Genomic DNA, 23,640 nt, shown 5'->3' on the forward strand with positions numbered 1-23,640 from the left:
TTCACAGTCCTTAGTACAGAACTCCTGTCAGTGGCCAGAGGATTTTTGAACTGGTTGGCAAGGGCCTCTCAGATCTATATGGTTCCTGACAGGTCTATTCTGTTGCTGCTTTGTATCTCCTTTAAAATTTCGTGTATTTGTATTTCTCTATGCAATTTCTTCAGCAATTACCTTTTTCCCTTTCTTTTCCTTCAACAAGAAACTGACCAGCCTTAGTCTCAGAGAGCTGGAGAATGGCAGCAGAGGAGGAAAGCTTTCATCTCCTCTTTTCTGGCTGCAGTGTTCAACCTTGCAGGTACTAAGCATAATTTCACAGAGTGATATAGACTGGAAAGGACATCCAAAGGTCATCTGGTCCAAAACCCCAACTCTAAGCAGGGCTAAGATCAAATTGCTCAGGGTCTTGTCTAGTTGAATTTTGAGTATCTCCAGGCATGGGGATCAGTGGTGGATACAGTGTGAACCTCTTCCTTGTCTCCACACTTTTGGCAGCAGTGTGCTTAAATGTTCAGACTAAAAAGAGGAGACACAGCAAATGTTCAGCTTTGTGTAGCACACCAGTTTTGCCAACTCTTTTTCGAATAACAAGGTCGTAATTTTAACCATCGAAAGGGCACATGTGAGACATCACTTTTCTGTGCATGTGCATGTGAAAGGAAAATTAGCTAATAATTTCAGGTTTTATCCCTCAGGATTACTTCACAGTGCATATTTTTCCACATTTCTATTGTGCCATGAATCTTTATCCTGTGCCTTCTGCAGAGACTTCTTTTTTTCCTCCCACAGAGGCTGCCAGGTTCCTGCTCTCTGAGGGGTCACAGGTTGCGGGGGGATCCACAGAAACAGGAAACCAGGCTTCCTCAGTCAGTTTTGAAACACCAAAACCTGTTTCCTTTCTACAGAAATAAAACCTGTCAGGGCATCCTCTGGGTAGGCTCACTATCTGAGCAGCAGCCCAGGAGGAGGGAGAAACTACAGGATTTCTTGTTTAGGAAATAAATGTGAGATAACTTGCAGCATTTGCAAACCATCAGAATGAAAGAGATCATTTTCTTCCTGCTCCTATTGCACTTACAGAGGGGCAGCATTGGATTTAACATTCCAGGAAAATTCTGGACCACAGGACAAGGTGATGAAACCCAGACAAGTCACTCAGACTCGACTCCATCTTCGACCACAATTAGGGGGTCACCCCATTCTGAAATCCAAGAAGCCAAAGTGAATGCCTCACAGGGACCTCCTTTTGCATCTTCAGACGAGACACTGGGAATGAAAGCAGCGAAGAAAACTTCCAGTACCACAGTATCTACCCCTGCAAGTCAGTCAAATGGACACAGTGATGATGACTCCGGCAAAGACAAGATGGGAAGCTCATCTCGCAGCAAAGGGACAGCCCTACAAAGCACTGCTAGAAAGATCCCTCTCCTTCAAGGGGTCACTACAAGCCTGGATACAGCTACAGGGAACAGATCTGTCAAGCAGTCCTCTCACAGTGCTGGTATCACCAGGAGCCAGCAGGATGCCAACTCCAAAGCATCCGGCTTTCAAACTACCAGAGGAAAGTAAGTTGCATATTTTTTCTTGTGTCCTATGCACTGCTTATTTTCCTGTTTCCAGTGTCATAATTGACAAAATTCCTAGCAATTTCAGTAAAATTATTTTTTTACCTTAAAAAGGACCATCTAAAACAAGCAAGGGAGCAAAATGGCAGCATTTACTCAGGCAAAACGATTGTAACGTTTCTAACAGTGTAAATGCTGCAATGTTTTATTCCTCAGGGTAGTTATCTCAAAATCAACTGGAGAATCATTGTCAAATATGGGTAGGAAAGAACTACAATAGATGACGCCCTGCTTTATGCACAGTAAACTACTGCTGATTTTTTTTTCTTCTTTCTTTTTTTGTGGGTAAAAGAAATTGCAGATGCACTATCTCATTTGGAATCTATTAAAAAATATTGTGTTTGTAAACTTCTCCACTAAATTGAAAATACAAGCAATTAAATGTACAAAATGCATCAATGTCTGACAATTTGAAACATCCTAATCTGTGATAAAAACTTATGAAAAGTGGTGTTGCAGGTGAATGTGCATTCAGAACTCTATAACTTAATACACAATAGCTGTGCATAACAGAGTATATAAAACTGTATTGTCTGGTTTTATAGCTCTGGAACACTCAATTATTTTCTTTGTTCCCCAATGTCTTCATTTCTCAATGGGGATATTAACACTGACTTTGCAGATATTGCAAGTTTCCCTTAATTGCTGATATATAGTCAGATCCTGGTAGAAAATGAAAGACACAAAGTATTGGTTGTTTTCCATAGCATTTATGGAGAGTGGGCTTTCAGAATATAGATTTCTTCTTCTGATAGTACTCTCCCAAATGTTAGCATCCAACTTCATGCAAAAGAGAATAAATCATCACTACTATGATTATCTTGCTGTGTGTGGCTGGGAGCTAATATACCTTTAACTGAAAGAAAAGATTCCCATTGACCTGAGCAAGTTTTTGATGATGCATAAGGGAAAGGATGCACAAGGACCCAAAGGAAAGGAGTCCTTTGCCTCTGCTTGGAAGAGAGAGCCCAGCAGAGGAGCTGTGTTTCCCAGACACCTTTCTGAAAGCCGTCTGTTACACCGCCTTACCGCAGTGTTTGGCAGAGTATCTGAGTTCACCTGAGTTAAATGAGTTCTCTTTTTACATGAGTACTGGTAGCTACATCTCCATTAAAATAAATCCTAATACATGCTAACCTTGGTCTTTAGCTTTCACAGCTTTCTTCAAGAACAGTATTCCAATTAAATTAATCTTCAGAAAAACTCTGTGAATCAGCAGGTATTCTTTCTACCTTTTACGCAAAAATTAGTCTCTGGTGAAGACGGTCACATATTTTATTTATCATAATGACATGTGGTTGTAGCTGCAGAGAGGCAAAATAAGCAAATCTTGTATTTGCCAGGACCTAATTTCATGAGTGGTCGAGGAGCAACCTGCTGTGCAACATGCATATTTGAGCCCACTGAGCCAGTTAGCAGCAAAGCCAGGACTGCATACCAAATTTACAGGAATGGGTAGCAGCATGAAACCCCAGCATAAAACAGAATGCTGGATCCCCACTCTTTCTCAAACTGCTGAGCTACATACCCTCTCCCTGTCTAGCAGATATCTAGGTGTGGCTCAGTCCTTTTCACAGGAAGATTCTTGTGCTACAAGGCTTGTCTTCCCCCTGTATACAAGTGTTTTTGCAATCAGCTGTGGTGTTTTGAGCTTTCCATCCACTTTTGCTGTGACCTGGACCATGACTTAAGTCACTTCACTGTTCCATCTTTCTTTACGTAGGAATCAGACCTGGATGAATAATAAACTTGCTTGTGACTCTTTTTTTTTTTTCAGCAAAGGCATGAGAAAATGCCAAGTCTTGTGTGCTCACTGTTACCAACCACTGTTGTGAAACACCTGAATAGATACTGCTGGGAAAATATGCATAAGAACACAAAAATTTTTATTTATTAAGTGCAGGTGCCATCAATTATGCCCTAAATAATTTCAAGCATATAATTTCCTTCTTTTTTTCAATATTTATCACAAATAAAGTGAAAGACATACTCTAAGATCCAATAAAGACATGCATCTTTCTTCAAGGTTTTACTCATTTGAAGCCTGAGCACAGCATGACTCAGTAACAGATTCCACAGTTGTAAAGCATGAGGAAATGTGGAAGAACTATTTGCTTTTTGAATTTACTTCGAATTAAAGCACCTCTTTGGTTATAGACTGTATTCCAACCGAATTTTTGAGTGACCTTGTAGGATCTGCATGGCTCTGTAATCCTTTATGGCAACCCATTGTGCTAACATATGTGCAGAGATGCTGACATTAGGAGGCTCTGTATAGAAGGAACAATAGGGAGAGATCTGTGAGAGACAAGAGGAAGGAAAACAAATAAGAATGAGCATTTATTTTAAAACATATTTATAATTTTAAAAATACCAATACATACACTTTATTAGAGAGTCTGCAAGGCTGTCAGATTACCCACAAGGTACAATACGTGCCCATTGTACAAACTTACTTATCCAAATACCCCTTTCTGAAGGAGGTTATGTGCCTTAATGGCTTACAAAGATAATTCCCTTGCTATCTCTACCCTAGGTTATGTGAGGACAATATTATGCACTCACATCTAATCAAATGCATGCTAGAACTAGGTTAGGCTTTGAGCCTCTATTACATGCTGATGTGGTATTATAAGGGCTAAATATTGGGCATATCCTTTTCTCTAAAAACACTAAACCCTTCCTTATTCTTCACTGGCAGAAAAATGCAATTAAATTCTGTTCCTTCACATTGGAACAATTTTATCATTAACCTTAGAATAGGTACAGGAGAACACAATTTGTCACTGTCTGCTCTCAGACCATTTCAGAAGAATGTTTTCTGTGGTGAGGTATTCCCCCTTCTGGCAGGGTCTGCATCCAAGCTTTCATAAGGATAAGAAAACTTCATAGGAGCTCATCTGGAATGGCCTGAGCTGAAGAATTCCTTTCTTCACTCCTAGTAATGACTTTGGCTTTAGCTCTGAAATGTAAAACTTAATGTCTCTACAAATATGCTTTTTTTTCTTTTTTATTTCTACTTATCTTCAAAGTTTTATGGAGTCCATACCAATGAATAAAGAAATACTGGAAAACTAGGGAGAGAATTTTTCCAAAATTCAGTGACACTAAATCTGAGTATCAATTTGGTGCCAAAGAAGAAAATTTATGATACATTCTTTTCAATTGAGTTAATTTGAGGTACATGTTTTTCAGCCTGTGGAGAGAGACAGTTGCAGTACTTCACTGTGTAAAGCAGCTTAAACAACAGTGGTGCAATGGAGTAAATCTCAGGTGCAGTCCTGAGACCAGCACGCTCATCTTTTCGTTCTGAACCTTATTTTATTAATTACTCTGCAAGGCAGCCCCTGAATACATGAGACCTTCATTCAGGCTGTAAATTAAGCACAGTATCCCCACATGGCTGGGTGGCTCTACATTACTCTCTTCTCTTATTATGTGTATATTACACCTTTTCCAGTTATCATGAAACCACTGAGGGTCTTTACAGACTTCCTCTAGCATTACCTTGGGTAGTGGTGAGGTGACAGTATTTTATTACTAAGCACAGAAGGGTTTAATAGAGTCAGCACCAGGGACAGATTTGCTTAGCTGTCATATGTTATAGGAGTGCTGAAATATTTCATTCTCGCGACCAGACGTCTGCATTTCTCCCTGGAAATTGCTTTTGCCTATATCAGCTTGGTAGAAATCTAGTGTACTGACAAATTAAAATGAATGGTTGAGATCAGCAGATGGCTCAGATACATAAGACACATAGAAATCTGATTTAACTGCCTAGTTAATGGAAGGTTCACAGTCTCTTTTCATCATGTCACTTTTTAATGGAGCAGAGACAACAATTCTTGAATTGATTTCCTAAGATTTTGCATCACTGTGCATTTCCAAAAAATACAGTCACACATGGCTTAAGTTTCTGCCTCACTAGGTATATTCACTATGACCTGGAAGGAGGAAGATCTTACACTGGCCTGAGGTTGCCTTGGCAGCTGTGTCAGGGTGTGTTTGACAGCCTTTGTCCCCAGAATGTTGTACTACAGCTATGCAGAAGATCCTTGCAATAAGTCACTCGTGTCCAGCAGCACCTTGAATGTATTTCTGATGCTCAGCTGTAAGCTCACTGTCCAATCTTCCTACACAGGCTAAACTCAGTGTTACTCCCATAGCAGTCCCAAAGACCATGGCAAATGGCAACGGTGGCTGGTAGGGTCATGACAGACTGTTTTCAGCAGCACAGGAAACATAGCACAGGAAAAAAATCACTTCTTCACCAAGGTTGTTTTTGCGACACAAAGCATTTAGCCTCCTCAGGGTCTCATTGTTTAGTTTTTCTGTGATCAGGTAAGGCACCACTATACAGATGATTTCTGGGTTTTTTTTCAGGGTGGTAAGGAAGGTTTCTGTTTGTCTAATTACACTAACTATTGCATTAATGCTCATGCTTATCTTGCTCTTGTTCTTTGTTTCATCTGCCATGGGAACAGCAGGAAGGATTAGGAACAGACTCTTTTCCATCCCTACAGTGTCCCTTCACCCCTCTGAATAGATTAGAATTACTGTACCAAACTGGACACAGGATTTACCTCCTAGCCCCTGCAAATACTCAACTCTTTGCGGCATTTCATTTAAGGTACACCAGAAACATCTGCCCAGGTATGCACACAAAACAGGCATTCTTACAAATCTGAATAAAATTAACATTTTAGGGAACTGACACTAATTCTAGAATAGACTTGGCAAGGAAGAGGACAGCAGCAAAGTGTCCCCGTATGTGTTCCAAAGGCATTATTGTGTTGCCAGTTAGAGAATGTGAGTGTTTCAAATGTCAATTTTTCTGCCAAATCTCAGAGCATCTATTCTGTATCACATTCCTGGTAAGCAATACCATTGGTCATGAGGAAAAGCCTATGGAAAAAAATCACCTTGAATTTCATGGACTTTGGCTCAGATCCTTTCTGTTCAAGAGCCACGTAAGATCAGTCAGGGACAGAATAAAGATATGTATCTGTATGATAAAGTGGCAAATCAGGTACAAAGAAACTGGCAAGGTGGTTAATCATTTAATGAAGGGAAAGAGGAAAAGAAGAGCTACCCAAAACAACACTATAAGCAAGGACAAATTCACCCCTGAAACTGCAAGGGATCTTATTTTTCATATTTTCATTTGGTCACTTACAAAGTCTTTTTTGTGCTGGTATTTCTCAAAGTGGAGAAGCCGTCACTGACACACTGCAATCTCCTTCTCTGTAGATCACAAAAGCACTAAAAAAGCAGTGAAAACCAATACCACTGAAGGTTACCTGAAAAGCACTGACAGTAAACTAGACCAGAACTATCATAATGAATTTTGTACTCTGGGTCAATTAGAAGATGGAAAATAAATTTCTATTCCAGAAGTAAAAAAGCAGAATTCAGACCTTTTTAAAGAACAGTTTGTCTGCATTTTCAGTTGTGGTTTACTGGATAATTCTCGAAGGTTTGAGATTAATGATACCTTCTCCAAAGTCTAAATTCTACCTGGAAAAGTTTGATTGTGTTAAAGGGCTCTGAACACGGAGTGCAAGATCATGTATCAAAGAGGTGATCTGATTTGCAACAAGAGAACATTTTAAATGCTAAAACAGATTGGTGAAATAATAAGTGGAAAGGGTGAATTAATTTTTGCAACAAGAGGGAGGACAAAGAGTAAATAAAAATTTGGATGAAATAAAGAGGCTGTTGCAGTCCAAGGTTTCAGCACTGCAATACAAAAAAAGGAAATGAATGATGAGAGCAGAATTTGTGTTTTGTAACAGACAGAACAAAATGTCAGGACACTGAGTCCTGAAAAAAAACATTAAATAAATCTTTGACACCTAATGCTCTAGTCAGTGTCAACAAGTCAGCTGTTTCTCAGAGATAAAAACATATCCTATAACATATTTTACTATCACATACTATATTATATGTCACATGCACTTTTTAGTTTCTTCCATTCCAACCAGCTTGTAAAACACATTTTCCAATTTGATTTGTTTATGGTCAGTCCCTAGTGAGTACTGAATTTTTATTGCAGCTGAGATTCATACATTTCAGGGCACTGAACCTAAAGAATTAACTAGTTTTAGTTCAAGTTTATAATTTCTCTTTGAAATAGAGCTTATATTTTTGAGAGATGACCAACACTCACGTAAAGATATAGAATTTACCATATGACGGTGAGACGTCTCTGTAGTCACCTAGTGGAACTCAAAGGAAGTTGCTAAAACCAGTCTCCCATGCAATAGCAAAAAAGAGCTTTGTGAGGGTGCTTGCTATCCTTATAATCTGAGTGTTAGCACTGTGTCAATCAACATTATCTCTCCTCATCCAAACTTGGAAGGCTGTTTAAAGCAAATTTATATCCTGGCTCTAGATGCTTGTAGCATCTTTCTACGACCCCTTTTGCTCAGATGTAAAGGATAATATAAAATTAAAACTGTTGTATAATCAAGATGAGTATTTCATTAACTGTTCTGTGAAACACAAATAAGCTGCATACAACATGAATGAGGCACAACCACTAAGATGGGCATGGACTTTGACAATGGCTCCAGCTCTGGGTCCTTTTGTATTCTGTCAGCAAGACAATAATCTTATTTTCATGATTCAGTGGTATTCAGCTGGGCTGATTCAATAGCATTTCTATTAAAAGCCAGGTAATCTAATTTACTCACAGACAAAAATAAGTCATTTTCAGATACGATATGAAGGGGGCATAACTGATTCTATACCCTTTGTGGTCTGATTAGCACTGGTGTTCCTGTGGGGTGGCTTTAGGACCACTTGCAAGGATCTGTAAGCAATCCCGCACAGGCGTTGCCGGCAGTTTTTGTGAAGTTTGCTTTTTTTCTCATCAATGCACCCAAGGAACACTTTACAGTGGAAATGTGCTGTGGAAGGGGGACTGCAGGGACCCCAAAACCCCCGTGATTTTTGGTATTGGTGTAAATAGCACTTCTTTGTTCAGCAGCATCGGGTGCCCCAGCGGCGGCACCTCCGCGGGCTGCGGCCGCCCCCTGCCAGCCGTGCCGGGCACTGCCGCGCCCCGCGCCGCCGGGGAGGCTCGGGTAAGGCCGAGCCTGAGCCCGGCTCATGGCGAGTTAGGAGAGGGTTTTACAGTGCAAAGACGGGTTTAAGGGCTCTTGAGTGTCCCCCGAACCAGGAGGCAGGATCCCAGAAGCTAAAGACAGGCTTAAAGGCAGCGCCGGGGGGCCACTGATGGGTGTAGACCCTTTGTTCCAGCCGCCGGGGCAGGCTCCGGGGCCAGTTATCTGCTCAGGACTTGGAACTGGGAATGGCCCTAAGGCCCAGGAAACTCAGGCTGCCAAGCAGACGTGCTCACAGGTTCCAGCAGAAGCAGATGCTGCTCTTCCTACCGTGCTACTCGGTGTAGGTGCTTCCTCACCCCTGAGGGTGGGATGTCACATTCGGGTACAGCCAAAGCACACGGAGTGCAGAGCTGGGCTAGCAGCATTTTGATTTAAGCTGGAAATAATGCAGCGAATACCACATCAAGGAGGCTGCTTCAAAGGCCTGAGGACTCTCCCACACATTGCCACCACTGCACGTTCCTAGCCAAGACATGCTAGAGGAGGATGAAATCTGTCACTTGGGCTTTATGCCAGCTGGGAACTTGTACTGCTCTTTCCAGGCTGGATTTCTGTTGTATGTTGTGAGGATTTTGTTTTGTTTTTAAGTACAGCTTTCCTGATTGAAATCAAGCTCAATGCAAAAGAGACGATAGGCTCCTCCAGCTCTCAACAAAATCTGCATGTTAGAAGCCTGTGTTGATGATCTGGAATAAATTATTCCAGGGAGGGTAAAGAGGATTTTCAGGTTTGAAGTCCTGTTATGCAAATCAGTTGTCTTCTGTTCTGCCTTTGCATTAACACAGCCTGTCATAGTTCTTCCGCCACGCTTCATCTTCTATTTCCAAATCTACATTTTTTCAGACAATTTGATTTCAAAATTATATTTACATTTTTAACGTCTCTTAATGAGCTTATTTCATTGGTAGCGTAAACCTAATTATGAGTCACACCAGGGGCTCTTTTGCTGTGAATATTTCCTCCAATTTAGCCTGATCAAAGATTGCTGGGCCATGTGAGAACCACGGCTTCAGACATTGCACTCACGTACATTAAGAATGAGTTAAGTATTTTAAATGGAAACAATCTGCTCAAGTTAGTAAAATTTTTGGTGGAGACCAGAGGCTGAGTTCAGACTGTCTTTAAAATTCAAGAATAGCCCTTAACATTTGGGGTGTATTGTAACATTTTTTTCCTTTGGAAGGCGTCTCCAAATGGGCAAGTTCCAATAGCTGCTCCTCAAAGCTAGACACCCTCAATAATAATAATAATAGTAATAATAATAATGGGATTTACAGTATGAATTTTTAAAAGGTTTTAGGTGGGGGCTAGGGTTGTTTGGTTTTTTAACTGAAATCTATATTCCAGTGCTTTCATGTCTTTTGCTATTTTTCTTTATGCCTGTTTTCATTCTCTTATCTTTTCATTGGCCATGTTTGCTTAACTGTAAAATGGCTCTCAGTGACTAAAATGCATACCCCAAATATGTGCACTGCAGAAAAGGGTGTCAATGACAATATTGCTGTACGTCTTCTGCTTAATCCCTTTCTCTGGTGAGCTGTCAGATCTGCATGCAAAGGTAAAGCGCAGGCTACGGAGCCACAGGCTCAAATCCTGACCTCACCCCTGCCTCACTGTAGCCCAGATTTTAAAATCTCGCCCCTATATTTGGCTTTTTTATTTGCAGAGGTGGTATGCTTAGCACCCAGCTGCCCAAGGTGTTAGCTCCTCACTTCCCAGATGGCTAATGTGCAACAGGAAAGGAGATGTGGTGCTGCGTAACAGCTAGAGATGGCATTATTGCTTCAGAGGTTTTCTGAGCAGACTTTATATGCCATCAGTTAATTGCTGAGAATTATTTAGGAATTTAGATGTTTACATTCTCTATACTTAGTTTAAATCATAAGCAAATCCCCATGATTAGTCAGAGCTCCTCCTGAATAGATCAGTGTCAGTCTGGCCCAGAATCACTTCCTGCATCTGTTAAGAAATATTTAGTATCCCATTCATATGCTGAGAGATTATTTTTTTTTTAATCTCTGTGCTGCACTTCAAAGAAAAAAAATACATTTTTTAATCTTGGGTATGGATTTGCAGAACCCTCACCACAGATATGAAAGGGAAGAGATTTCATGCCTGTACTGAGAAAGAAGCTCAGTGATAGTGCCCTAGGCAGCATAACGAGCCTTGATGGTCCTAAGCAACCTCACCTGTAGCCTCCACCCACGCCCCTGGGCTGGGACTCCACTTAAGCCCAGGCTGGAGGTTGTACTGCTTTCCTTATGGGGGTGCTTGTCTCTAGCAGACCTCTTGGACCTGGCTCCTCAAGTGGTCCCTGCTGGGCTGCTCCTTGACTTATTCCTGCCACCCCACTGCTGCCTGCAGGTTCCTGGTGCTGTGGTAGCTCTGCTGCTGGTGAGGTCAGTGCCTGGCTTGTGTGGTTGGCTCTCCCCTTTTGATAGGGAGAAATCCCACTCATGCTGCTCCCTGATGCTCAGTGAGGAAGCCCCCTGGAAGAGCTGTTTTCCTGGCAGTGCTTCCAAGGGCCACAAGTGCCCTGCTGTGTCTGGCTCACACTGAACTCTTGGCAAGAGAAGATGCCTGTCCTCTCTTGCTGCTGCAGAAGTGTGCCAGGAGAGATGCAGCTACAGGCTCGCTCTCTGGCTTACTGCTGCTGGCACTTAACTCAAATATCATTATTACTTGGTTACTCCTGCCAGCCTCTGTGGTACAAGAGACTGTGAAGGGCCCGCATGCCCCAGCCGGAGGGGTGGGTAAGTGACTTCACCGTTCCTCTGCAAAACTTGTAGGACTTAATTTTCCTCTCGTTTTTGCCAATTTTATGTGTCTCAAACTTGCATATAGTTGCTCCTGACTTTTCCAGAGGAAGTGAGTGGAGTACCTAATCTTTATGCTCATGCTTGATAGCTGCATTTAGCTTTTAGCAAATATTTATTCATGGAGTTTCTAATTAATACAGAGAGATAAAAGGCAGTAACTAAAGGAGTGAGAAAATAAAGGAAGCATTAAAAAAAGCACAGCCTTTTTATAACTAATTAAGAAGAAATACTGTCTTACTGAAAATTCTCAAGGAAGTGGAGAGTGAGTGAGCAAAATCAGATCAAAAGCACTCAATAAAAGCCCATTTTATAGGAAGAACATTATTCCTCAAATGAATAATGTGTGTTGTGAAAGGGAGCACAGCAGTATTGGCAGTAGAGATATCATGAGGTTCAATCTGTTGGTTTTAGCATCTTTATAGCTTAGCCTGCTTTTTTCTCAGGAATCACTTTCCTAGTACAGCACTACTGAGCTTAATGTGCATACACTGGTAGGATCTCAGTAGACAAAAGCAATCACTTGAGGATAGATGCTGATACTGTTTTGTGTTTTGTGCTGTTGCTCATGTTTGAAGCAGTGTAAATCTGTATTAATGCCACTTAAGTAAATGGAACTAATCTGGTCTTAATTGTATTTTGATTTCCACTGTAAGGAGCCCATAGCAAGATACTGGTTTCTGGGGTAAATAACCCTTACTGAATCATGAAACATGAACAGAGCTACTACAACTGGAAGAAAATGTTAGCAGCAAAACACAACACAGGAAGATGAACTTTAAGCTTTCATATGCAAATATTTTTTGGAAGTACTTGCAGCTCCACCAGTCCTTCAACTGAAACAATGTCTAGTCACTAACTTGCCGACTCAAAAATTAAGTATGTTTCAGCATGGACAAGGCAATAACATATGATCCTGAGAAAGGCTGTGCTAAGTTAAGGATGAAAGAAAAAAGTCAGTACTAGGCCAAATAGACATTTGTTCCACCAGCAGAAAAGCAATAATACTTTCTTCAGGATGCCTTCAAGTCTGCAGCTGGGAGACTTCCTGAGACAGAGGTTATAGTGGCAATGATTTTTTAAAAAACCAAACTGATAATACCATAATGGCATGTTTTTTCATGAAATAATTTTACTGCTTTTTAAATCTGTTTTGACTTCCAAATTTGGCACAGTCTATAGCTATGGAAATGCTGCCCTGGTCTTTGGTTTTAAACCTGTTTTGTTGCCTACTTATCATAACAAGACTAAGTGAATAATGAATGTCATGACTTCTTATCCCTTCTGTTTTTCTTCTATTTGAATCTTGGGGTTTATATAGGACCAAACCTGAATTCTCTGTTCAAACTGGCTATCTACTTGTATACAGCAACAAAGAGTTGGTGTGCTGAAACAGTGGTGATTCCTGTTTGTTCTTTAGTCCTTCCCTGATAATGTCAAGTATTTGATTACCTAGCTTCGTTAATGCAAAACAAGAAATTGGCCTATTCAGAGAGCCATTAACAATGACTCCAAGATTATTTTTTCCACTGATGAAATCTACTGTACGTAGTGATACTATCTCTATAAGCCTGTCTTTGTGACTGATTCTGCATTGCAAGACCCTTTTCTGACACCTACTTAATTGGACATTCAGTATCATGAGACTTCTGCAGTTCTTCAAGTTCAGCTTTGTTTACTACACAAAATGATTTTGTATAATTCTGTATAACCCTCCCATCCCCCTATTTACTGACTTCCCCCCTAGTTAGTGAATAAAGTGCCTATTACAGATTAATGTGGGATTGTGTTGATAAAGTGCTTCTTGAGAAAGCAAACTAGTCTTTAATCTTTCTGATTTAATGCCTTATTTGTCTATAACAGGATCTATTTTCTTACTATGTGATAGACTGCTTCCCCCTCCAATATCTTTTGTTGAGAGACCTTGCCAAAAGCCTCTGAAAATCACACCCTTATCTACCTGCTTCTGATTCAAGGAATACCAATAGATCTCTGTGGTGTAATTTCCCTGTACGAATCTGTCCTGAGCTATTATTTAGATTATAATTTTGACTTAATTCTATTCTCTACTGTAGCAAAGTTCCAAAGTCTGATTTACCAGCTTGCATTTGCTTGCAACCTCCTTAGAAACCTTTAAAAAAACCCCAGCAAACCGGCTCTTGCACTCACCAACTCCAGCCCCCTGGGCTGCAGTGATCTAGAGTTTGATCATTTTGTATGTGACTGCCTTCTCTGGATGGGCATCCAGAGGTGCAGGCAAGTGTGGAGCCCTGCTGTGTGTTTGCTGTGTGTGGCTTTGACCTCACAGTACACTGGAAAACAAAGTCTGTACTCACACTATTGCTGGGGAAAGCAAGAAGCACTAGAAATGGCTGTCCATGAAGTGAAAGCTGTGGATGATTAAAAACCTTACTAAACATTCCTTTGAATTCTGGATAAACAGTTTCTGTAGTCTGAAATGTAGGTGTACTTTAAGACCTGTCATTACTGAAGTCTAGAAGAGCTTCTTTGTACTTGGATCTCCACAGACATTTACAAATTAAAATTTAGATTTGCAGTATGAATGTATGTAGAGATGGAGAAATTATCATCTGTTTCCTTTGCTGAAGCACAAAGACTAAGTAATTTCCTGAGACAACATTGGCAGTTGTAGAGAAACAAATGTAATTTTCATAACTTACTCCTGTTTGTCATTTATGGGTGCAACTTTCACAGTTAAGTGTCATATATTATCATATGGTGGAAAATGTTGTTTGTACTTTTAATCATATTTACCTTCTCTATCTTACAGAAACTGGTGTGCTTATGTCCATACCAGACTTGTACCTACAGTTGTGGTGGACAACCTGGAAACCTTCTCATCAGGCAGAGCAAAGCCTTGCACTTGGCACATTGGATCCTGTGCTCAGAGGTACGGAGAGCTGGGAAGAAAGAGGACTTGCAAGTACTTTAATTACCATCCAATGCACAATTAATGTGCATATAACTTTAAAAATTAAAAGGGAAACAGGAGAGAGCAGCTTAGCATGTCTCCAGGGCTCATCATCACATGACCCTATAGCTTGTAGAAAGCTCATGGTCTGTTCCTATAGCAAGTCTAAGTGCTCGTGACTGGGCATGTCCCCACTCTGGCACCCTCCAATCAGTTCAAAGTCTTGGAGTCAGAGAGATGCACAAGTACAAAGGTTTAAAGCATGTGCATGGAAGAAAATCCTTTCTGTGCAATTTTCCAAGCCTGTGCTCTGTTGGAGCAAAAGGCTTCCCCTGAGAGGCACAAATATTTTTGTTATTATCTCTCTGCTGAGTGCTTATTTCTGGCACAGCTTTGGTCAGGCAGTGAACCTAGACAAGTAATTGGCCTGGATGGAACTTGTAAATAATACCTCTGTTAAACATATTCAGATTGTCCTTTGTGGTTTGGGTGCCTCCTTGTATTCTCCAAATGTTAGTTTGCAGTCGGAAATGAAATTGGAATTTAATGCATGAGTTTGGAAAATGGCAAACTGAAACAGCACCAACAAAAATATTACAATCTCCAGATTGTAATGTATTTTTCCCTTGACAAATTTCAGAAGCCTCTTAGAAGTCAGTTTGACTGTTCTGAGAATTGTCCTCTAGGTGGTATGGCAGAACACGCTTAAAGCTTAGAGTTGAAAGTGGGAATAGAGCTTCCTTAGCATTTGGTGACTCTGAAATGCAGTTGACTGCATTGCAAAACTGTGGAGCAGACCCTGTGGTTGAAATGTTGCCAGCTGTGTTATTTTGTTTTGATTTTTTCCTAATTCAATCACTTTAGGTCCTTGCGCTGCTTGTATAAACAAGGCTCTACTATATAAATTTCTGGGACTCATTTACATGAATTTTTTTAGTGTGGATTATTTTTGAAATAGCTATTCCTGATTAACTCCTTTCATGGACACTTCATTTTTGTGAGTGGTTTTAGGAATGGATTATGCTAATGCAGAATGAGGTGTTTTTATCATAAGACCATCCATACAGCAAAATAACCGAGAACACTCTTGAATTAAGATCACCTTAATCTTTATTGATTTCTTGCTGCTGAAAAAGACATTTTTTAGAGCCAAAGCTGGTTGGGAACACATGCAAAGCTCCTGCCAGCTGCTATAAGAATTTTATTATATATAATATTGCATCCCTTGCAAAGGTGTGACAAGATTAATTGGGGTGTAAAATATGGTGGCATTTTTTAATGTGTTGGGAGGATATTTTTTTGGTCTGACAGCCTTTAAATTCTTCTCTTTTTCTGGAGTGATTTATACAGGGATTGTGTACAAAACAATTCAGTAACTGTTTTATCATCGTATTTTCTGAGATTTTAGGTGTTCTTCATCTTAGTGTTAACAACTGGCAGTACTGTGTGATACTGTTTTTATTTGAACTTTGTATTTAACATCTTAAAAGAGCAAGGAGACTTGCTGTAGTTTATTCTGTATGCCCTACTGCAGCATGTTTGTTCTAAACTGACTTCTCTTTGAAGTTAAGAAACCTGGGAGAAGTGATGGGGGTAGCCAGGACATGCAGAATGTGTTGGAACACAAATAAAATTGCTGCTGCCTCTGCAGCTGTGTACTGTAACAGTGGTAACTGAGGCCTCACAATTACACAGCCCTGCCCTCCTTTCCCTGAAGTCCAGAGTGGAATTTTTCACACTTTATTGGATTAATGTTTGTATAATCTTGTTTAAAATAATCAGAAGGGAAGGTTTCCAGTGTGTGTTAAATGTGTGCTGATGTGGTATAAATTATTGTGAATGCATTTTTCCACCAATTTCAAAGAAAAGGGGCATATGACTATTGTAGTTTTGGCTCATTTTGTTCAATGAGGTAGTTATTAATTGTAATGTCTTCCATAAAAGATTGCAGTATTTGAATCCTGAATAAGATATTTGGGGAAGAAATCTAAATAGACATCAGGTTTCTTTAAAATTCATGTCGATGATCTGAAGGTTGCAATATTAAAGCTCTGATTGCTAATGAAACACCAAACCCTGGTTAGAATTCAGTTTGAATTTCAAGCAGTAATGAAAGGATAAATATGACAAGTGAGATAATGCACTGTAGTTATGCAGGTATCTTACAGCTCCTCTTTGGTTACCTAAAATAGGTTTAAATTGTTCTCATTTCACAGGTCCCAGACAACAACACACCAGGCCTACAGAATCAAACATAAAATAGTGACATCCCTGGAGTGGAAGTGCTGTCCTGGGTACAGGGGGCAGAACTGCCAACCCAAAGGTGAGTAGAATTGTAAGGATTTGAAACTATTCAGCAAAAGAAAACAATGAGATGTGATTTGGGAGCAAATGGCTCTGTTGAAAACCAATACAGTCCTTTCCGTTAATTTAAAACCAGGAAAAATGCACAGTAAACTAAAATGCTTTGGGATGTTGATGCTTCCCTGCATGTGAATTTTCAGAGTGGCTAAGCAAAATGTCCTTTCTTCTCTTCCACTCTAAATAAAGCTCATAAAATCTCCAGCCTTATTTCATTTTGCTAAAATATGGAGTTTGCTTTCAGTGCGTCTATGTTTTGACCTTTTAGTTATTGAGTATTGCATTGCTGGGGATATTAAATCCAGGTCCTCTATTGAATATTTGCTGTAATATTCCTCTACAACACTGTTACTCTTTTTCCTTTCAGTTTCAGGCTCTAAGAATGTATTTTGTTTGTGATAAAATAATGTATCAACTTTTTTTTACTTCTCTGAATTTTGTAGGTCTTCTGTTGTTCGTTTCAACAGTGACTGAATTTTTCTAGGTATTGCACATGATCCCTGTGTAACTGTGCCCTTTTTGACAGAACAGCCTTTTACCTCTGCCCTGGTGATCAAACATGTGGCATCACATTGTAGTTTTGCATCTGTATAACAGCTATTTCTTTGCTGCTGGCCTTAAGCAAGCAGTCCTTGAAAAATTAGATATGGCATCAGCATACATGTTTTAAATGAATGAATATTGCAAGAAAGGCCATTAGGTGTGATATGGAGTTCAATCAGCAGCAGTAAAGTAAAGGGCTATGATTAAAAATTAATGTAGAGGAATGAAGAGAAATCACTGTTGTTCACATCCAGGAGGGAAATTTCAGTGCTGAAGAGCCAGAACCTTGGCAGGCTCCAAGTTCTCCTCTGCACAGCAGAGTGTAGAGTCAGTTATTAACACAGGACATGGTCAGGCAGAAAGGCTGTCCAGTGAGCATGGATCAAGTGTTGTAAAGGTTTCCTTTCAGAAAAAAAAGCAAACATTAGCAAAAATAGATTTAAGAAAATGTAAAGGGTAGTATTGAAGGGGAAGGTCACAGGTGACAAAATTGAAATGGCATCAAAATAACAGGGAAACACTGACCAGGAAGAAAAGCTGTACAACTCAATTTGTAGTGGCATCTGTGTAAAAAATAAGAATAAAGGAAAGTGCTGTGAAGTGTTACAGGAGTGGGTGTTACATCCCCTGGGTTCTGTTTTCAGACCTCTTCTGGCTTGCTGAATAACTTTGGGAAGCCACTTATAATCTGCATAACCAAGTTTACCCAGCTAGAAAATTGAGATGACACTTATCTCACAGGGGCAATGGGATATTTAATTAATTAATGCTTGTAGAACTGCTTAAAGAGATTGGGATGAAAGGTGTTATGTCAGAGAAGCTTTTCTTCCCTGCTTCTGGAATCCTGCCTCCCATGAGGAGCAGACCACCAGCACAAGCCCTGCCTGTATTATTCAATTCCCATGAAGGGATGTCGGCTAATGAACAGTTGGGAGCCCGATAGCTTTGTCTTCCTGCACTCTGCAACAGCAGGGGAGAGACGCTGAAAGTGCTGAGTGGGGCTCTCCGAGTCACTGAGCCTCCCACTTGGCCTCTCTGTTGTTCAACAACAGAACTGCTACTGAAGGGTTTCTGTGTCAAGGGAACTGGGGTGTTCTGACAATCCTTTAGATCCTGCAAAGGCCCTCTTAGTGTGATGTGGGTTGCTGGTAGAAAATGCTAATTTAAAATGCCTTCTGGTTTAACTTCTCTCTCAGACAGAGTGAAGTCATACGTAACTATTTCAGTCTGATAGTCTAGGCAGAAGGAACCACCAGCACCTGGTAGTTATTATTACACATCTGAAAGTCTTATTTGGTAGCCCTGTTGTAACTGCTTGATTACAGATGCTTCCCAAGGTACTGCAGTAGTGAGAGAGCAGGAAGTGATGTGTTCAGATTGCTGTTTCTAGCCTTACCTCCCTTGTGGCAACGCCTGACCAAATTAGCTATGACATGGATCCTATTCCAGCATGGACAATGCAATTTTGTAAGAAAAGTTTTAAGAATGAAAAAACGTAGATGTAATTTCTTTTAAGTCTAATGAGACAGCTCAATATGGACAATTCAACAATTAAAGCATCATCATTTTGACCTGGGAATACAAAATGCTTAACTGGGAGCAAAACCACTAAAACAAAAGCGCTTTTAAATTCTGAGTTGCAGACTTCATGGCATATCACTTTTACTGAACACAGTTTTATTTTAACTTTGCGTGTGTAGTAATGAAATCCCAGTTCCCTCATGCACATATGGCCCCTGAACACCAAATTATATGGTTTAGAGCCAGCAGCCGTCTCTGCCACAGCCACTGTCAGCACAGAATTCCCTGGCGTGGCAGTGATGTCGTTTCTCCAGCAGATGGCCGTGCAATGTCCCATCCTCTGCGTGGGGTGAGCGGCACACACAAAAGGTGGCAATTCGCCTTGAAACACAGGGAACGGGAGGAAACTACCTAACCCCCCCTCCGGGAAACCCCTTCAGCCGCTCCTGCTTCATCAACGATATATTGAGTGAAAAAGACCCAATCTCCATTTTTTAAATATTCCCTGAAATGATTTTGAACACTGTGTTTAAAAATACATGGGACAATAAATTATACATCTAGGCCAATATATTGGATGATAGACATCTAATGTTACCTTTCTATGTGCATTACCTGTTTTTTTCTGATACAACTGGAAGAACTCATTGCTCAGGATTTTGTATTGCTGCTTTTTTTGTTGTTTGTTTTGTTTGTGCTGCTTTGTTTTTGAGAATGGCACCTTTAGGGTGGGTCTAGCTGTCTGATTTAAATTTCATATTTTATTTTTTTTAGTTTAAAGTGAGAATGGCATAGCTAATTTTTTAAAGGTCTCAAATGTGAGTCATTTGATGGCTATTTCTACCCTAAACAGTATGTGTATTAGATTTTCAGTCTGGTGCTCCCATCACACCTGCTGTTATCCAGCATCTACGATGGGAAATCTCAGCTGTGGGAATAAGGGACACATAGATGTAATCACCATATGATGTCTTGGAGTGATTCCTTTGGAAAAGGTCTGAGCCACGCTGGAAGAATGATGTGGGAGAAGCTATATTACCAGTGACTCCTCTGAATTTGTTTCACAAATGAAAAGGCTCAATTTCTAATGGTACTTGCAAAGTACCTTTCCTATACTGCGATGAAATTTAGTAAGTGTACAATATGTGACTATCTGTGGGTGAGGTTTGTGTGTGTGTGTGCATTGCTGGCTCCAGTCCTTGCTGCTGTCAGAGGCAGTGCAGTTTGGGCTTGCTTCATGGATGGTTTGCTCTGACAGAGATGCTATGTCCTGGGTCTTGCAGCCATCACGTTACCGGAGCAGTTTTAAAGCACTGGTAAAACAAGCACACAGGGATAAATATATATCCTTAAAACTTTAAAAGTGAATAAAATTGTAAGATTTTGGGTATTCTAGATTGTGGAGCTCTGAGTGGGGCAGTTGATTTATCAGGGAGGATGAAAGAAGGTGGATAATATATATTAAAAAAAAAGTGGTGTCCATAGCACCAAGAGTGTCAGTGAATGCATTTAGAGTAACAGGAAGATCAGTAAATGAAAGAATAAAAGGACATCGATCAGCTGGTCATTATCACAGGCAAGTAACATACTCCCTTGTCACAGATTGTATCATCATGTCTCCACCTGATAAATCCTGTGTAATGACAAGGGCTGAATGCAAGAATTTAGCTTCTGTCAGTAACCTTGACACAGAAAGATAACAGAAGCTGTTGAAATTATAACTATTTGAGGATTTTGTATTTCTTATCAGCCAATTTCAATAGATTCTATCAAACTGTTTGTCCATATGTTAATTTCCTCTGAGTTCCTATCCTAATTTTACAAAACCCTTAATTTACAACATAAAACACCTTATATCCTTCTAATTGCGGTCTATTTATCTTCAAATGAGCTATGTGAAACATGGAACTCCTTGATTCAGCGTTTTAATCTGTTTCCCTGGAAACTTGTGTTATGGCTAAACTAGATTTTAATATTTGAACTGTAAAATAATGTCACTATACTCAAGTTATTCTGCTTGTACTGTACTAAAGACTGGAAATCACATTAGTGCCACGTAAGTGGCATTCTTTAGATATGCTCTTCCTGGAGCATTGACTTCAAAATGTTTCATGAACTGAGCAAGTATATAAAAATTGCTATAAATTTACACTAGCAAATTTATTACCTAATTTGTACATATTTTGGGGGGTTTTTTTATAATAATGAAATGAAAACAACAGCATTAAGCCTAATGGCTAGAAAATGTATGTCAGGAATATGGCAATTTCAGTTCAGTTCCCAGCTATCTGCTCAGTTCATTACTTTTTGCGAGTGCAGGCACTTAACTTTCTGGACCTCAGTTTCCCCAGCTAGGATATTGAATTAATAATAATGTTAGTCCAGCTGTTTGCAAATTGCTTTCAGATTTTTGGGCTGAAATGTAAAATAAGAACAGATAATCCCATCTGCCATCACCAGAGAAAATATTTACAAAACTGACACCTTTGTGAAGTCTTTTAATGTGTATACCAGTCATAAATCTCAGATGTATTTGTTGGAACTTAGAATTTGATTATGCTTTGAAATAGTTCTTATTTTTTAGGTGCTGCAAGAATGTAATATCACCATTGCCTTTAGTAGTAAGATTTCCATGGTTGAAGATCTGTGTAATCTGTAAAGAAAAAAAAAAAAACAACAAAAAAAACCCCACCAAACAAAACCAACCCTAAAAAACCAACCCAAAAATCAGTTTCAGCAGGCCTGGTTAATTTCGTAGCCATTAAAAAACCCTAATAAATTTTACAGCTGGCAAACTCTGTATTGTCTTCATATTCCTGTTTTACATGGTTCCAAAATATTTGTCTAGAATTTTTAGCCTTGGGCATTTAAAAATTCTGTTCATCATAAAGCAAATTTTGACGTTTTAATATTAACACCAGCCCACGCCAGTCTCAAGAAGTCTTTTATAAAGCCAGTCAACATCCTCAGCAATGTGGTCCCACACTGCACAAAGCGGGTAAGAGTCACTGCAGATGATTAGGCTTTGGTAAAGCTGGTACAGAGCAGAGACAGAAAAAAATTGTTGTGGAATCATCCCGATTGTTGTGTTCTGTGGTTCGCTCACATCCTTTCCTTTCATTTTTCTCCCTTCTCTAGCTCCAGAGCAGCAATCAGTTATACACAGCAACCAGGCTGAAAGCAGCAGAACTGTCAGTGAGAGGACACCAGGAGCTCTGCAGGACCCCAGTGGGACAGGTCAGTTTTTAAGAGTGCTCTCAGCTCTACCCAATCACTGACAATGGGATTCACTGAGATCACTGCAAAAACAACTTGAGGAAAATCCCTGTCTACTGAAGGGACCTGAATGCACTGTCAGCTTCTGGCAGTCATGGTTCACTGGTATGCTCTTCTGATAAAGATGGGCAGAAGATACTGGATTTAAATACAGCAGCAGCTTAGAATTTATAGAGTGTCTTGTGACTAAATTAAAACCAGAGAACTACTCTGTATAGAAATATTTAAACTATTATGTTGGTGAATACAATACGTTAATTAACAGGAGAAAGAAAAGAAAATTAAACCAAAAAAAAAAAGCAAAAAGACCCAACCCAAATACAGGAGTAGTACAGACCAGCATTGCACACAGAAGAAAATGTAATGATGTTAATTGATTATGTGAATACGTAATTACTGTTATATATTTTCTTACAAAAATTGGCTCTTTATTCAAAATCACAAGGATGTTTCAAGCCTTAACAAGGGCAGCTCAGGTGTTTTAAGCTACTATGTCTAGGATGAACAAATAGCTAAGAAACACAGTGACAGTTTACACATTTATACCACAGATACTTGAGAGTATTTCTTATTGCCCTATTCATTTGCTCATTACTGGGTTTACTTTAACCTCTCTGGACCTTATGTTTTTGGAATATAATGTCAGTTTTGTCTCACAACAGTATGTACAGACAATCTAGAACTGTAGGAGATGGTCAGTAACAAAAATGATTTATTCAAATATCTGTATCGAGAACCTACATTAGATGACTGCTGCGTGAAAATCTTCTCCACATCTTGGTCTCCAGCTGCTGGCAGCTTTGCTCTGGGAGAAATCCTGTGCTGTTTGCCATTTTAAGAGGCAGCATGCCACTGTTGGCCACATGCAACTGGACACGAACGGTGGCCATTTTCCATGGGGGAAAAAGCTCAGTCCTTCAGTGTCTCGGGGTCAGGTCAGAGGTGTGGCATCTGGAGCTCCAAGGGCAGCCAGAGTCCTAGTTGTTGGCAGCTTTGGTCTGGAAGCAATCCTGCAATATTCACAATTTTTGGAGTTGGCATGCATCTGTGGGCACAGGTGCCTGGTCTCAAACAGTGGCCCTTTTCCACTGGAAAAATGTTAGTTTTCTTGGTGATGGCCAGGATGTGAAGGATGCTTTAAATTCCTTGAACTTTCTTACTACCTCCCTGTTCTTTTGAATCTATTGATGCTTCAGTTATGTTTGTCTGCACTGGCTTTTTGTACAACCATCTGCTGTTCCGTGCTGTGATGTTGTTGTCACCTATTGGCCTATATCCAGAAACATTTTAATGAAGCAAATAAATAAGGCAGGTTATGTTCTCAGGTCTGTGTTTTGCAGTTTTCAATTTACTCTTCTGGGCTGTAATGCATGCTGAGAGAACAGGACACCAGAATTAAGATTGCTGATTTTTATGGAGATTTTACACGTGTCTGTGCT

The 23,640-nt window shown here is 39.9% G+C and overlaps 1 protein-coding gene across 1 annotated transcript in view; it reads left to right on the forward strand.

The window, feature by feature from the left end:
• Positions 1 to 950: 950 nt before the first annotated feature.
• Positions 951 to 23,640, forward strand: part of MMRN1 (multimerin 1) — a 39,899-nt gene continuing 17,209 nt past the window's right edge. Inside the window, exons 1-4 of the mRNA XM_010411886.4 lie at positions 951 to 1,562; positions 14,360 to 14,479; positions 16,717 to 16,823; positions 22,064 to 22,162. Coding sequence (XP_010410188.2) covers positions 1,036 to 1,562; positions 14,360 to 14,479; positions 16,717 to 16,823; positions 22,064 to 22,162 — 853 coding nt within the window. The 5' untranslated portion in view covers positions 951 to 1,035. The remainder of the gene's footprint in view (positions 1,563 to 14,359; positions 14,480 to 16,716; positions 16,824 to 22,063; positions 22,163 to 23,640) is intronic.

The sequence above is a fragment of the Corvus cornix genome, chromosome 4, assembly GCF_000738735.6.
Source record: "Corvus cornix cornix isolate S_Up_H32 chromosome 4, ASM73873v5, whole genome shotgun sequence".
Lineage (NCBI taxonomy): Eukaryota > Metazoa > Chordata > Aves > Passeriformes > Corvidae > Corvus > Corvus cornix.